Source organism: Stereum hirsutum, assembly GCF_000264905.1.
Source record: "Stereum hirsutum FP-91666 SS1 unplaced genomic scaffold STEHIscaffold_1, whole genome shotgun sequence".
Classification (NCBI taxonomy): domain Eukaryota; kingdom Fungi; phylum Basidiomycota; class Agaricomycetes; order Russulales; family Stereaceae; genus Stereum; species Stereum hirsutum.
This window is the reverse complement of record NW_006763131.1, coordinates 979253-992350: the sequence shown is the minus strand read 5'-3', so window position 1 is coordinate 992350 and position 13098 is coordinate 979253. Positions and strand designations below refer to the sequence as shown.

Here is a 13098-nt window from a genome sequence, read left to right as displayed (position 1 = left end):
GGTGTCGTTAGGGTTGGCAACACATCCATGTTGCAGCTATCGAGTGTAACCTTGAAGGACTAGCGTGTTTGCAATGACAGAGTGAAAGTTATGATATGAGCGATGTACAGTTTGAGAAATTGCTACAATAGGGCATATATGTAGAGGTGTACATTCAACCCCTCCGCCAATCAGGAAGCGAGCTCTGGCGGAGGCTCCAGCGTTTCAAACCGCCACATATATGCTCTAATGAAAACGTTTGGTATAAGAAAAGGAACACTCCCGAAATCGACATCCAGACACCAAAAGTATAAAATATAAATCTAAGGATACAAGTATAGTACGGGATACAATATGTGATTGAAGGGAACGATGCGAGCCCATTTTCACTGAGATTATCCACTCAAAAGTCCAGCTCGTCAATGACCTGCAGCACTACGCAGGAGAACACTTCAGCACCGAACTCAGTATTGTCGTGCACTCCGTGGAGTTGCTCTCAACTTCTTCCTGGCCGGTGCGTCGATACTATCCCCACTATGCACTAACCCTTCATCAAGAGGACGCTTCCTACTAGCATCCGCGCGCCGAGAGCTTTGCATGACCCCCAGAGTCTCTTCTGCCGTAACACTCGACCACCGCTCTCGACCGACACTAAGAGGGGGTGTCGCATACCAAGGGACCGATGTATGACTAGACCGAGAGGGAATGTACGGGAATGAGGCACGGACGTTCTGTGGGGTCCGGGGAATAGGACAGGATAACGCATGGCGCGAGAATCGGGCGGACGACTTTTCGGGAGTATGTTTGCGGGACCTGCGGTGGCGTCGAGCGCGAGAGGAAACCCTGGAGTCTGGTGTCAAGAAGAGGTCTAATATAAGCAGGTGTATATGGCAGGTGTAGTGCGGAGGAAAGCTACGACGTACCTGCAGAAGACTTTTGAAGTAGCCGCTGAGCGAAGGTCCGAGAGGCATCGCGGGTTCTCGAGTGCTTATGGCAGTAAGCCTGGGATCTTGATGTATGCGTTGAGGTGTGTTCCTTGACAAAGGTGCGAACTACGGGCGCAGAATGCCCGGCTTCAAAGGGGCGAAAGGGTCGTACGTGTTCAGAAGTTGGAGGGATATGGCGCGGCGAAGGTGAGGATGGTCTATGTCTGGATAGGACATCGTCTGATCGTGGACTTGGAGAGGGCGCCGAAGAGCGATAGATGGATTCTTGTTCTAGAACTTTTTTGCCGACACTCATGTTATGGCGTGAGTCTATGAGATCGAGTTTCCAGGGATCCCGAGCATGGCGAGGATGGCCGCGAGAATTAAGTGATGGAAGATATGTAGGAATGGGAGCGTGAATGTGATTTGGAGGGTGCTGACGAGCAACGGGCAGGAACTCTTGTTGTTGTTCGTGATCGCGTTTGCGTTTCACTTCTCGCCGTTTATGCTGGTACACCGTTGTTCCGTCAAGCCATGCCCGAGAGTACTCCCAGCGACGGGATTCTACCGGTGGCGAAGAGCAGCTTCGCGACCTTTCTACGGTCTCGTTCGCTCCCTGGGAGTATGATTGGCCTGGTTCCGACGTATTCCGTATGTGCGGTACAGTGGCTTCCAAGGGACGTTGCACAGATTGGGTCGTTATAGGACGAGCAAGCTCAAGGTGTGTGTGGTAAGACTGTGAGGACAGTCTATCGAGCCTAAGAAAAGAGAACCCATCAGTAATCCGTTTAAGCACGCGCAAAGAAATCAATGCGCACCGCACTCCCCGGAACATCACCGAGTTCTGGCCGGCGCTCAGTTTCTTGAGTGGCGGAAGCCCCGAGAGCACTCTTTTACCCCTAATTCGAGTGATGAACGCTAGGCGACGGCGGTGCCAGAGGCAGGCGTTGTATACGATGGCGTTGGCGCGCGCGAGTTTGAAGCGGAGTTTTTGGAACATAGTGGGATGGAGACTCGGAGATGGGAGGGCGGTGTGTCGAGGGTACATGGCGGGTTGGAAGGGGTATCTTCTGCAAGTTGAGTGAAAGAGGAGAAAGATAATGGAGCAGATATCAATTAGACCAGAATGTCAAGAAGTGTAAGAGTTCGTCGCGGCGATTCAATCGTCTTTGAGCTGATAAAGTTATTTGAAAGGGGGCACGATGACACGCCGGCGTGTCTGGTATTTGTCACGGCTGTGAGAGAACGGAGAGGGGAGAGCGATGGCATAGTGCAGCCCTCATGGCCTTTATATTTTGGGCACGACAGTTGTGAGAATTAGCGTAGTGGCCCAAGCTGAGCACAACAATTGTCTTTGTCTCCGTTTGGCTGAGCATGGAGCCTCAGGCTCGATCGAGACTGACGAACCAGCCTGAGACAATGGGAGAATGCCTGTATCCTCTAGAGAAAAGACACAATAGGGCTGAAAGGTCGTTTCTCTCAAAAGACCGGAGAAACCGTGATGAAAGACGAGACAGAGCCGCATTATGTAAAAGGACACAGCTCGCTGTCTCGATTAGGCGAGCGTGGTTGGAAATATGAAATTCGCCACGTGCCGCCGCATCACCGTCGAAAAAGTTTCGTAGAACAACCTGCCACAGCAGCTTGACTCCGAACAACGATTGGACGAAATCTTGTGGTAAGAGCACGCCATAGAGATGGTGCAAGCACAGAAGATCGGTTCGTCAGACTATCGTACAGTGAAATGCAGCCGCACTGCTCATGATTTGCGGTGGTTCCTTAGGTTCCCTACTGTTTTGCGGGGATTGCGGTACATTACTCGATGTTCCCAAGGCTGACGAGGGTACGGTGAACTGTGAACAATGTGGTCATGAAGAGCCAGCCAGTTGTATGTGGTACTTTGGCTCAAGGCTCTACACCAGATACACACTAACATTTTTGAATCCCGCCACAGCATACGAAAATATCGAGATCACGACACGCTCGCATCCTGACGCGTTTCCTTCGGCGCTGAGACAGAAGCGGAAAACTCAGACGAAGACGCACGAGGCTACGGAAGGACTGCTGAAGGTATACGTGGAATGCTTTGATGAGCGCCACACCGTGCTGACTGTGGCGGTATGCAGGTCACGGAGAAATGCCCAGAGTGCGGACACATGGAAGCCTTCTCAAAAGAGATACAGGTGCGTTGTGTTCAAGATGCTGATTTTTGTGGTTGTTAACGGGTGACTTTCAGATGCGGAGCGCGGACGAGGGGTCGACTATCCTGTACACAGTACGTGTCTTTGCGCCACACCATACCAATTTCTGTTCCGCAGCTGATGAGAGGTCCACAGTGTGTTGCGTGTAAGCACGGCTGGCGTGTCAATAACTAGTGGATCATACGTGGCCAGTAGCATACATGTCCACCTATGTCCACGAACGCGTTCTGCGTGAGGTCGAGTTTTTGGGTCGGGCGTGGGAGTCTACACGTATACACCGACTGAGCAGAAGAGAGCGACGACGCCGACGCCTGCGAGTGAGCTTGCCGTGAAAGCAACGGCGGACTCGCGCAGAGGCAGGGTATCCTTAGAAAGACTGTAGATATCGTGAGTATCTAAATTAGAGATTTGTGTAGAATGAGAAGGACGGGCGTACGTGGAGAAGTAGAAGGCGAGAGCGAACGTGGTGGCGAGGAAGAAGAAGGCGATGTAGGGCAGGACGGCGACGGCGACGTAGGGCGTGAACGCCGGGGTCGACTTGTGGAGGAGCTGTCGAGGAAGGTTAGCAGGATGGAGCAGACATGGAGGGAGTGCCTTGCCTTGACAGCGTTGTAGTCCATGATGAGCAGTGTGCAGCTCCAGGAGCGGTGGCGCTGACGTATTGAGCGGTGACGCAAACACGTGTCCTTTGCGAGCATATCAACCCGCCTGCGCCCGCCCTTCCTCTCGCCTCACTCCTCGCTCACGACCATCACCTCTCAAAACTTCCCTCACTTTCTTCGTTTTCTTTGGTATGTTTTTCCCGCTGTTTGAGCTAGAGTTTATCCATCTTTCGCTCGTGTAACTCACATGTCACCCGTCGCCCTGCAGATAATGTCGACCGCGTCGCAAAAGCTTCAATCGCACCCTGCCTTCCAGCAGGCCCAGAACAAGGCCAGCTTCTACGTTAACCAGCTGGACAAGGAGGTTTGTCTCCTTTGCTTTCCATCATTTCCGCGCTCGTCGCCTGACCGGATGCTATTTTTCTCGGTCGTGTGCCGCGTCATCACTCCAGCTCTCCAAGTACCCCGTCCTTGTCAACCTTGAGCAACGCACGCAAGTCCCCAAGTCGTATGCCTTCATCGGCGTAGTCTTCCTTGTCGGCTTCTTCCACTTCTTCAACGCCCTCGCTGCCCCCGTCTCCAATCTCGTCGGCTGGGCGCTCCCCGCCTACCTGTCCTTCAAGGCGCTCGAGACCCCTGGCCACCAGGATGACGTTCAGTGGCTTACGTACTGGGTCGTTTTCGGTTTCTTCAACTTCCTCGAGGGCTTTGCCCTCCGCGCCGTCCTCTACTATTTCCCCTGGTACTTCGCCTTCAAGACCACCTTCATCATGTGGCTCCAGCTCCCTGCTTTCCGCGTAAGTTCATGTTAGATTTGTCATCGATGTTTTCGTGATGCTAACCACGTTCACTAATCAGGGCGCCCAAGTCGTATACTTCTCTGTCCTCAAGCCTGTCTTGGCCAATGTTAGCCACCAGACTCGCTCTTCGGATACCACCACCTCTGAGGGTCTCCGTGAGCGCGTGGCCACCGCCACCTCCGACTAAGCGCGCGTGCCAGGTGCTCTATGATAGACAAGGAGCATTCATGAACTTTCCCCCCTTTTCTCTCCCATTTTGATTTTCTTTTTGTCTCCAGTTGTTTACGACAATATTAAACGCCTTCTATCCACGTACCTTCCTGCCTCGCCGCTAAACCTGCCTTCACTTTTCGCTCCAATTTTTATGTTCTTTCTGCCCCGCTCTAGTTGTCTGAACTCCCCTGTGTTTTTCTCGGCTCTTCTCTACGCTCTTCGCACATGTATTTTGGACTGGTACGTAGGAATGGAACTGAGATCAGGGCTCACTAGTTGCTAAACTTGTGTGGATAAGGATGTCTATCGCGGCATGCGGAGGGAAGGCGACTCCTTCATCGTCGCTAAGAGTAAGTATATCGGACCAGTGCGGCGAGTTCGAGAGATGTCTGGATGGCAGCTGGATGCGCAAATGTCTGTGATTGATCTAGCACATGGATTACGTCTGGATGCATATGATGGCTTCTCACCCAATTCCCACTATCGCTTTCTATGTTTGGACGAGCGGAAAAAGACGACGGCCTCAAAGCGTAGATGAACCTACTGCATTGCAGTCGAAACGCCGGCCTTACTTCGCCGTTCTGAAGGGCCCGGCTAAGGCTAGCATTTTCGCGAGAGCCGGACATCGTCGGGGACGATGAGCTGTGTTCAGGGAACGATGCGGCGAGTATGGAAGCCATATGGGATGCCAGCGAGCTCAGACGCCACGACGCGTGCAGGGCGAACAGATACAATTTGGGTTGGAGCTTGTTGAGCAGCGGCTGATAAGCCAGAAGACCAGCACATGCCTCGCGTGAAACTCCGGGCTTCTTCCATCATCATGAACGCTATATCAATACTGCTTCCCAGCGACTATGTCGCTTCCGAATCCCCCTTCCTCTACCCTTCCTCTTCCTCCTCTTCTTTTTCCCCACATCCTTTGCCCTCGCCATGTCTGAGGCCGCAAACGAGAAGGGTAATGGCTATGGCAGTGGTACCAGCGACGATGGCTCCCAGTCTGCTGCCCCAGAAGTCTTCGAGCGACCTACTGGTCTCAAGGGTACCTACTACAACCCTTATGCACAGGTATATCTTCGTTACTTGGCGTTTGTCTCAGTAATCTTCATAACTCTTGTTGCTCACCAGACACAAAAACTAGGTCGTTATGTTGGGTTTCGTCTGTTTCATGTGCCCCGGCCTGTTCAATGCTTTGAACGGCCTCGGTGGAGGTGGCCAGGTTGACGCCACGACCAGCGCCAACGCTAACGTCGCACTCTATGCTACATTCGCCATCCTCGCTTTCTTCTCTGGGTTCGTCTTGTTCGACTCGACCAGTCGATTGGAAATCAACTAAACTCCCACTAGATCGATCAACAACGTCCTCGGCCCCCGGCTCTCTCTGTTCTTGGGCAGCTTGGGATACTCCCTCTATATTGGCTCTTACCTGTGCGAAAATCGCACCTCTATGCTTTGGGGTCTCTCGCTTACCGTGTATCGTGCTATAGGGCCATGAATATCCACCCAAATGCAGGCCCGTTCGTAATCGCTGCAGGTGCCATCCTTGGAGTCTGTGCTGGCCTTTTGTGGACCGCCCAGGGTTCGCTTATGTTGGCATACCCCACTGAATCACAGAAGGGTCTATTTATCGCCATCTTCTGGTCAGTATGCTGTTCTGTGCTTTGACTGTGGGGGTACTTACACGGAGCACAGGTCGATTTTTAATTTGGGAGGTGTTGTGGGCGCTGCTGTCGCTTTTGGTGATAACTTCCATTCTACAGTGAGTCGCCTTCGAAAATCATCATAATATACCACAAGTTGATCGACTTACCCCGCTAGGCCAATGCTGGTACGTTAAATCCATATGTCATCCCAAGGTCTTACATGCTCACTTGTACTCGCGGGGATAGTTGGAAACGGCACTTATGTATGTGTTTCTCCCGGAAGTCCTTCCACTACCAAAACATCGCTCACTGTTTTGCTATTTTCACAGATCGGCTTCCTCGTCCTCACTCTCATCGGAGTCACCATTCCACTGTTCATGGCCGACCCCAAGAAGGTCATCCGTACAGACGGCACCAAAGTCACTGCCCCTCGTCAGCCATCGTGGCGTACCGAGATCTACGGTCTATACGTCGCGTTGAGGACCGATCCGATGATCGTGCTGCTCTTTCCCATGTTCTTCGCGTCCAACTGGTTCTACACTTGGCGTGAGCAGCCAGCTTCCATCTTTTGAATATTTGACTTCTTGCTAACTTGAAGCGTGCTGTAGAGTTCAACGATTATAACGCCGCATTGTTCAATATCCGTGCCCGCGGCCTCAACAACCTCGTTTACTGGCTCTCCCAAATCGTCGGCTCTATCGCCATCGGTCTATTGCTTGACTCACGGAGGCTTACACGTCGCATGCGTGCCTTCGCCGGATGGACTGTACTTCTCCTCTTTGTCTTCGCTCTCCATATCTGGGCCTACTTCTATCAAAAGTAAGTGATGACTACGACTAGTTCCCCACGACGATGTTCGTGCTGACATGCGAGGTATCAGGAACTATACTCGCGAGTCTATACCCGAGGATTCCCAAAAGATAGACATATACGATGCAGAATACGTCGGCCGTATCTTCCTCTACATGTTCTTCGGTATGCTCGACGCGATGTGGCAGACGACGGCGTACTGGATGATGGGTGCTATGTCCAACGACCCCGCGAAGCTTGCTTACTTCGCCGGTTTCTGTGCGTACTATTCTATCTTGTGACGTTTTGACCGCGCTCTGAATTGTTCTCGTCCCTCGTATTTTACAGACAAGTCCATCCAGTCTGCTGGTGCCACTGGCGTGTGGCGTGCTGATGCCGTCAAGCTCCCGTGAGTGGAATTCACTGTTACCTAGCATCGCGGTCAGTGGTAGTTGCTGATGTCGTGGGCTCCTGGTATAGGTATATGAATATCTTCATCTCGACGTGGGCGTTGCTCGTCGCAGGATTGCTCTTCGCCCTGCCCATGATCTACCTCCGGGTGAAGAACCACACAGAGCTCGCGGACGAGGCTGTGTAAGTGCTCACCTCTCTGATTTTCTTGCTTTTATGATTTACGCCCTTTTCGCAGTGCACGCATGGACGATGATGGCCACATCCAGCCACCGGAGAGCCTGTAGACTGAGATAAGGCCCGCAAGCAGCGTTACACTCTAATACCCCGTATAACCTTCTTATACTGGAATTTGTTGACACGATTATTGCTTAGTGCTAAGACTTACTTTCGCTCCTTTGTTGCGTTTCGTGCTTGGTTGTATTCGTTTTCTAGGGTGATACCAGGATCGTTCTTCTTGATGGTCTGTTTGCTTGATGATGATGCAATGCCTATTTATTTTAATGCCTGTCTCCTCCCTTCCTCGATCTGATACGGGGTGATAAGCGAGAACAAGATGCGATGCGTGATTCTAATACGAGTTACAAGATGCGACAACAATCTGAGATGAGTGACAAAGTCCGGGGTGGGTATGGTTCATTATTATATAGGGTAGGATACCATTCTGCCCAAAGGGTTGGAGGGTCGTTTGCGTGTCATTATTCTAGTCAATTAAAACGTCAGCCCACCCCTAAATAACAGCAAAAATAACTATCCTCACATGGACGAATGGTCAGACTTCGTTAGAAGATCGTGGTCATATGCCCATCCTCCGGGATCTCTCCCATGGCGTTCAGAGCTTTGAGTCCAGGGCCATTCTTCCCGAACGTGAACCCAACCCATACACCTCTGCTAAAGCCCTCGTCTTTCTCCCTGACGGCCTCGACGTTCCGCTGCTTTTCCCGAACTTCGGCATACTTGGCCATGTCTTCGACGGATGTAAAGTCGTCGTAGTAGCCTGTGTCGATCTCGGAGTCGAGAGCGGGGACGAAGGGGGCAGGGATAGAGCGCAGATCATTGAATTCGACATTCTTGAAGAAGGGGTGCCCCGAGAGCTGGTTGAGATTTGCGTAGCGGATACTCGTATGCGCTATCAGCCTGAAAATCAGGGTATACCCCTCAGCAAGTGTGCATAAATAATAGCTGGTAGGAAAAAAAGAGACGCTACCTTGTGACGGCGTCCCAGGCGACATCGGTGAGGTTGAAGATGAGGTCTTCGGGCTTGTCATACTCCGGCCTGCGAAGCACCTTGGTCCAGTTTTTGAGATTCGTCCAGGTTTCTTCGGGGGTGCTACCGCTGAAAGGAGGGAAACCAGCCAGGAATTCGAACAGGATGCAGCCGAGGGACCAGTAGTCGACAGCATAGGTGTAGGGTTTGCCACGGAGGACTTCAGGAGCCATGTAATCGGGAGAACCGACGATAGAATCGGCATAGCGTGGGTCTTCGTTGCGTATGGAACGGTATATGGAACGACGCTCGATGGTGGACCGATGGACGACTTCGTTATCCTTCACTCTGTCCAACTGAGAAAACGAAAAATGAGGAGATAGTCACAACGCGAGAGTAAGAAGGCTACCTTGACTTTCAGTGACTCAATACGTTTTGGATTCAAAGCGCCAGTAGCAAGGCCAAAGTCTGTAAGTTTAACGTGACCTGAGGAGTCGACGAGAAAGTTCTGGAAGGAAATGAGGAGCCGCAGGCAAGGAAGACGTGAGTATGAATGTCCCTACCTCTGGCTTCAGGTCCCGATGGAGGTATCCGAGCTTGTGAAGCTCGTTCACCGCAGCAAACATCTCGCAGATATAAAACTTGGCATGTTCCTCTTTCAAGACACCAGAGTTGTTTAAGAGCGTCCTGAAGTCACCCCCCGGGACATATTCCATAGCTAAATAGACATGCTGGGGATCTTGAAATGCGTATAACAGACGGACGAGCCATGGGGTTTTCGTTGCGGTCAATATGTCACGTTCGACCAAGACGTGGCGGATCTGAAGGCGAGGAATCAGTACAAAGCCATCGTAAAGACTGATAACCAACCTCGTCCATCTTGAACAGAGTCTTCTTTCGCATCTTTTTCAGCGCACAAACCTCTCCGGTCTCTTGCTTGCGCGCCAGATACACTTCACCATACCCGCCCTGCCCGACTTGTGCAATGATATGGAACTGATCAACCTTCAACTTCGTTCGTCGCCGCCGCAGAAGAACTCGCTCGCGCCCACAGTACGACTTGAACTCCTTGGCATATTCCGCCGAGGAGAGGTTGCGAGAAGAGGTATCCTCGTTGAAATGAGCCCGCCGCTCTTTACGAGAGCCGATATAGCCCAGAAGCTGGAAATAGTAGTCCAAGAAATCTGATACGATCGAGCGGGGTGATCAGTTGACTGCTTGTATTGAACGTCGCACAAGTAGATAGCAAATGTGGTTATGTGGTAACGAGCGGCTTGTGAGAGATTCCGACTGAGGGCAACTCACATAATTGGGCAACGGTAGCCTTACGCCTGACTTCCGAGCTTTCGAGCAACTCTTTCTCCCAGAGCTGAAATTGGCCGCCTTTGATGGTGTTATTGCCTCTCGCAGTCTCCATACGGATGTCATTGGTCAAGGTAACTCCCTTTGCAGTATTCATTCTGATGTCTGGCAGTCCTGCTGGGAACCCCTTCGCAGTGTCCATATGAATGTCGCGATATGGATCTTGGGGCGGAAGTCCGGAGAAGGCATGTTTCGATGGTGAAGTGGGCCGAGAACCGGCCATGATAAAGAGAACTGTCCTTTGTAACAGAAGCTGAAGTAACCAAGGTTGGGTTCGGGGCTCAAGCTGAAGAGAAGTGAGGAGGTTGTGCGATCTGCAATGTGTGTCGAAGTCGCGTTGAGCACGATGAATATCACGATGTTTGCATGCCCGTGGATCACGTGGCTGCGTTCGAAAACGCGTCTGCTTTGAGCGCGTCGTTCCTCAATCCGACTTCCTTCTGGGCACGACCATTTACTTGCGATCTTTGTATTAGCATCATGACCCACGCTCTTCGCGTCCCTCAAATTGACCTGTCATCTGTCCTAGCCGCACCAAACCCTCACATTGATCTCAGGCTCGACGCGTACGAATCCTCGACACGCAACTTTCTCAAAGCCGTCACAGACTACAAGAACCACGCGATCACAGAGATCGCTCGTCGAAGTAACTCACATGCTGCGGAGAAAAAGAAACTCGCGGACAGGGTCCAGCACATCGAGAGCGACACTAACCAATGCAAGATGCGGGAGATTGAGCTCGTGACCAGTACGTAGCTTTTATCATCACTGTCTCTTTCGCCCGGGTGGTCAATCAATCTTTCTCGTCTATGTTAGCTTTGGAAAAGGAGCAGGAGGAATTGAAAGGTGCCGAGGCATCCGTCGCTGCACTACGCCGGCAACTCAATACGATCCGCGAGAACTGCGCGGCCCTTGATGCTGAGATCGAGCAGTACCGCATTGTTGCTTCAAACCTTCGCCATGGTATCAAACAACCACCGATTCTCTTCAGATTTCTGCTTATAAGTCTGTGCAGATAGGGACACGGAGCGTGCTACAATCACAACCAACATGGCCATCACCACACCCGAGCTCCTTGCCTGCCAGACAGGTCTGCGATGTATTGTGGAGGGTGTGGGACAAGACCAACTCCTTATCCGTTTCTCACATCTCTTTTCTGGAGATCAGCAGCGTGAATGCAGGGTTGTGCTCGATGTATCATCCCAAATGTACAAAGGTAATAGTGAATAGTCCTCTCAAGGTGGGACAAGAACTCATATTCTTCCGTTACTAGTGCCGACCTCTACGCCGCCATTACCCACACTGCCCATTCTCCTTGACCAGTTAAACTCAAGTCGAGATGTCTATGAGTTTGTAAAACAGATCAGGGTTGCTTTCCAAAGTTTGTACTGATTCTGCTCTTGGTCTGAACAACTGAGTCTAGTGTTCTTGTACACATGTTTGATAATTGTCCACCTGGCAGGCTACTTATCCCTCTTCATGAACATGAATCTTGAAAATGTAGTCACTTATCAGTCTTATAGACATCATCACTCTAGACATCTGACTATTTTCTCACCAGTGCTCAAGTTCCCCTGCAGCTTGAACTCCACACAGGTTGTGAAAGTACTAGCAGCAAGCCCGTGCTACACACGGGGCTAGCAGAGAAACCACTTGAGTAGAGATGAAAGCTTGAGGAGGAAAAAAACTGAAGGCTCTTCCTTGAACTCTGGGTTGAGGCGCTATCGTGCCTCACCCCTCCATTCTCCAAAAGGCCCTCCAGTTTTGCTTTTGAGGCCCTGGCAGGCAGGCAAGACATCCTATGTGGCATGAAAATTCCACGGAGAGGCTTTCACACCCACAATCCTGCATCATGAATGTGATCCTGGTAGGTACTTCAAATGCCATGTAGAGCTCTGCTGTGTGAGGGTTCACCACTTGCCCGCCACAGAGCATACCCTATTCTGTCAACGCTGGAAAGCGGGTTGAGACAAAAACATAAGATGCTCATTCCCACAGGATAGGATTGAAAATTCCTCTGCTAGAGCAGCAGACCCCACCGCCGCCTTATATATTGACATCGACTGCGCTCAGAACTTCATGGCTCTGTAACGAACTTTCGAGAGCATGGTGGCGCTGGGCCACAGCCTGATCACTGGGTCAGCTGACGAGTGACTCTGGCTATGCCCAGCTTGGCCAGCCAATCAGATTGTCGTTTTGTTGTTTGAGCTGTAGTTGTAAGGATTCTTGGGTGGAAAATATATATCTGAGTACTTCATTTGTATGGTGGGTGCTCCTGGATAACACATGAGTATGTAGGAATTGGACAAATGATTAGTAAATTCACCATGTGGCTCACAACACGGCCATTTCACCTGGATTTGAGATATTCAGCCTGAAAATACTTGAATATACATAAACCCCTGAGTATGTGAACCCACTTGGGGGCTTTCTGTCATGACCTTTTGTCATTTCCATGCCTTTTCTATTATTTCCTGGTGGGTGCCACAGTTGGGCCACACTTTTCCGAGTTTCTGTGCCACTGTGGCCTGGGTTTGGTTGTGTTTGGTTCTGGCTAGTTGTGACTCTGTGACGTTGCGAGGAACGAGCGTCGTGACAGAGGGTGGTCTATGGATGCGCGAGAGCGAGAGCGGCGTGACAACTCTTTTCGCGCCTGCTCTCGTTCTTGCTCGCCGCTGAAGCCTGAAGCCTGAAGCCGGAGAGTCCTCAGACTCTCCCTTTTTCGCACTCTCTATAGCTTAGAGCACTTTAATCGGCCTACCTTCTAGTCTAGAGCCTTTTAATCAAACTTTCTTGTCACATATATCTATTTCTTTCTCAGGCTACACACCTTCGGCGAAAAGAAAAAATGAGCGCTGCCCTACCGATCGTTGACCCGACCAGCTTTACCCTGCCCAACCACAAGGACCCGGAATATGCACCTCTGATAAACATCTTGACGGGTACTGGCCTCAGCTTAGATGATGCC

General features: G+C 51.2%; 7 protein-coding genes across 7 annotated transcripts; 5 read left to right on the top strand and 2 right to left on the bottom strand.

Annotated features, from left to right (window-relative positions):
- Positions 1-332: 332 nt before the first annotated feature.
- On the bottom strand, positions 333-976 carry STEHIDRAFT_117096 (uncharacterized protein; the record flags this gene model as incomplete). Its single annotated transcript, XM_007298522.1, has 2 exons — positions 903-976; positions 333-829 (listed from the first exon to the last, which is right to left on the bottom strand). Coding segments are annotated over exons 1-2 (208 nt in total), but the record flags the coding sequence as incomplete, so codon positions are not given.
- A 936-nt stretch (positions 977-1912) lies between these two features.
- On the top strand, positions 1913-2422 carry STEHIDRAFT_143471 (uncharacterized protein). Its single transcript, XM_007298521.1, has one exon. The coding sequence runs from the start codon at positions 2032-2034 to the stop codon at positions 2224-2226; it is 195 nt and encodes a 64-aa protein (XP_007298583.1). The 5' UTR covers positions 1913-2031; the 3' UTR covers positions 2227-2422.
- Positions 2423-2600: 178 nt separating this feature from the next.
- Positions 2601-3875, top strand: STEHIDRAFT_70413 (DNA-directed RNA polymerase; the record flags this gene model as incomplete). Its single annotated transcript, XM_007298062.1, has 6 exons — positions 2601-2624; positions 2689-2793; positions 2860-2975; positions 3032-3088; positions 3142-3180; positions 3242-3875. Coding segments are annotated over 6 exons (380 nt in total), but the record flags the coding sequence as incomplete, so codon positions are not given.
- Positions 3846-4931, top strand: STEHIDRAFT_88651 (uncharacterized protein). Its single transcript, XM_007298172.1, has 4 exons — positions 3846-3897; positions 3977-4072; positions 4161-4505; positions 4567-4931. Exons 2-4 carry the CDS (start codon positions 3980-3982, stop codon positions 4693-4695), a joined length of 567 nt encoding a protein of 188 aa, XP_007298234.1. The 5' UTR covers positions 3846-3897; positions 3977-3979; the 3' UTR covers positions 4696-4931.
- A 682-nt stretch (positions 4932-5613) lies between these two features.
- Positions 5614-8076, top strand: STEHIDRAFT_70406 (MFS general substrate transporter). The gene is made up of 13 exons (XM_007298061.1): positions 5614-5786; positions 5860-6011; positions 6066-6146; positions 6206-6358; positions 6411-6477; positions 6537-6546; positions 6608-6624; positions 6691-6907; positions 6970-7180; positions 7242-7429; positions 7499-7559; positions 7631-7744; positions 7800-8076. The coding sequence occupies exons 1-13, from the start codon at positions 5652-5654 to the stop codon at positions 7846-7848; spliced, it is 1455 nt and encodes a 484-aa protein (XP_007298123.1). The 5' UTR covers positions 5614-5651; the 3' UTR covers positions 7849-8076.
- A 24-nt stretch (positions 8077-8100) lies between these two features.
- On the bottom strand, positions 8101-10394 carry STEHIDRAFT_88646 (AGC/NDR protein kinase). Its single transcript, XM_007298171.1, has 7 exons — positions 10074-10394; positions 9639-9952; positions 9332-9589; positions 9178-9276; positions 8769-9124; positions 8322-8698; positions 8101-8264 (listed from the first exon to the last, which is right to left on the bottom strand). The coding sequence occupies exons 1-6, from the start codon at positions 10351-10353 to the stop codon at positions 8344-8346; spliced, it is 1662 nt and encodes a 553-aa protein (XP_007298233.1). The 5' UTR covers positions 10354-10394; the 3' UTR covers positions 8101-8264; positions 8322-8343.
- A 216-nt stretch (positions 10395-10610) lies between these two features.
- STEHIDRAFT_106639 (uncharacterized protein) lies at positions 10611-11360 on the top strand (the record flags this gene model as incomplete). Its single annotated transcript, XM_007298520.1, has 3 exons — positions 10611-10878; positions 10947-11093; positions 11146-11360. The coding sequence occupies 3 exons, from the start codon at positions 10611-10613 to the stop codon at positions 11358-11360; spliced, it is 630 nt and encodes a 209-aa protein (XP_007298582.1).
- Between the last annotated feature and the right edge of the window lie 1738 nt (positions 11361-13098).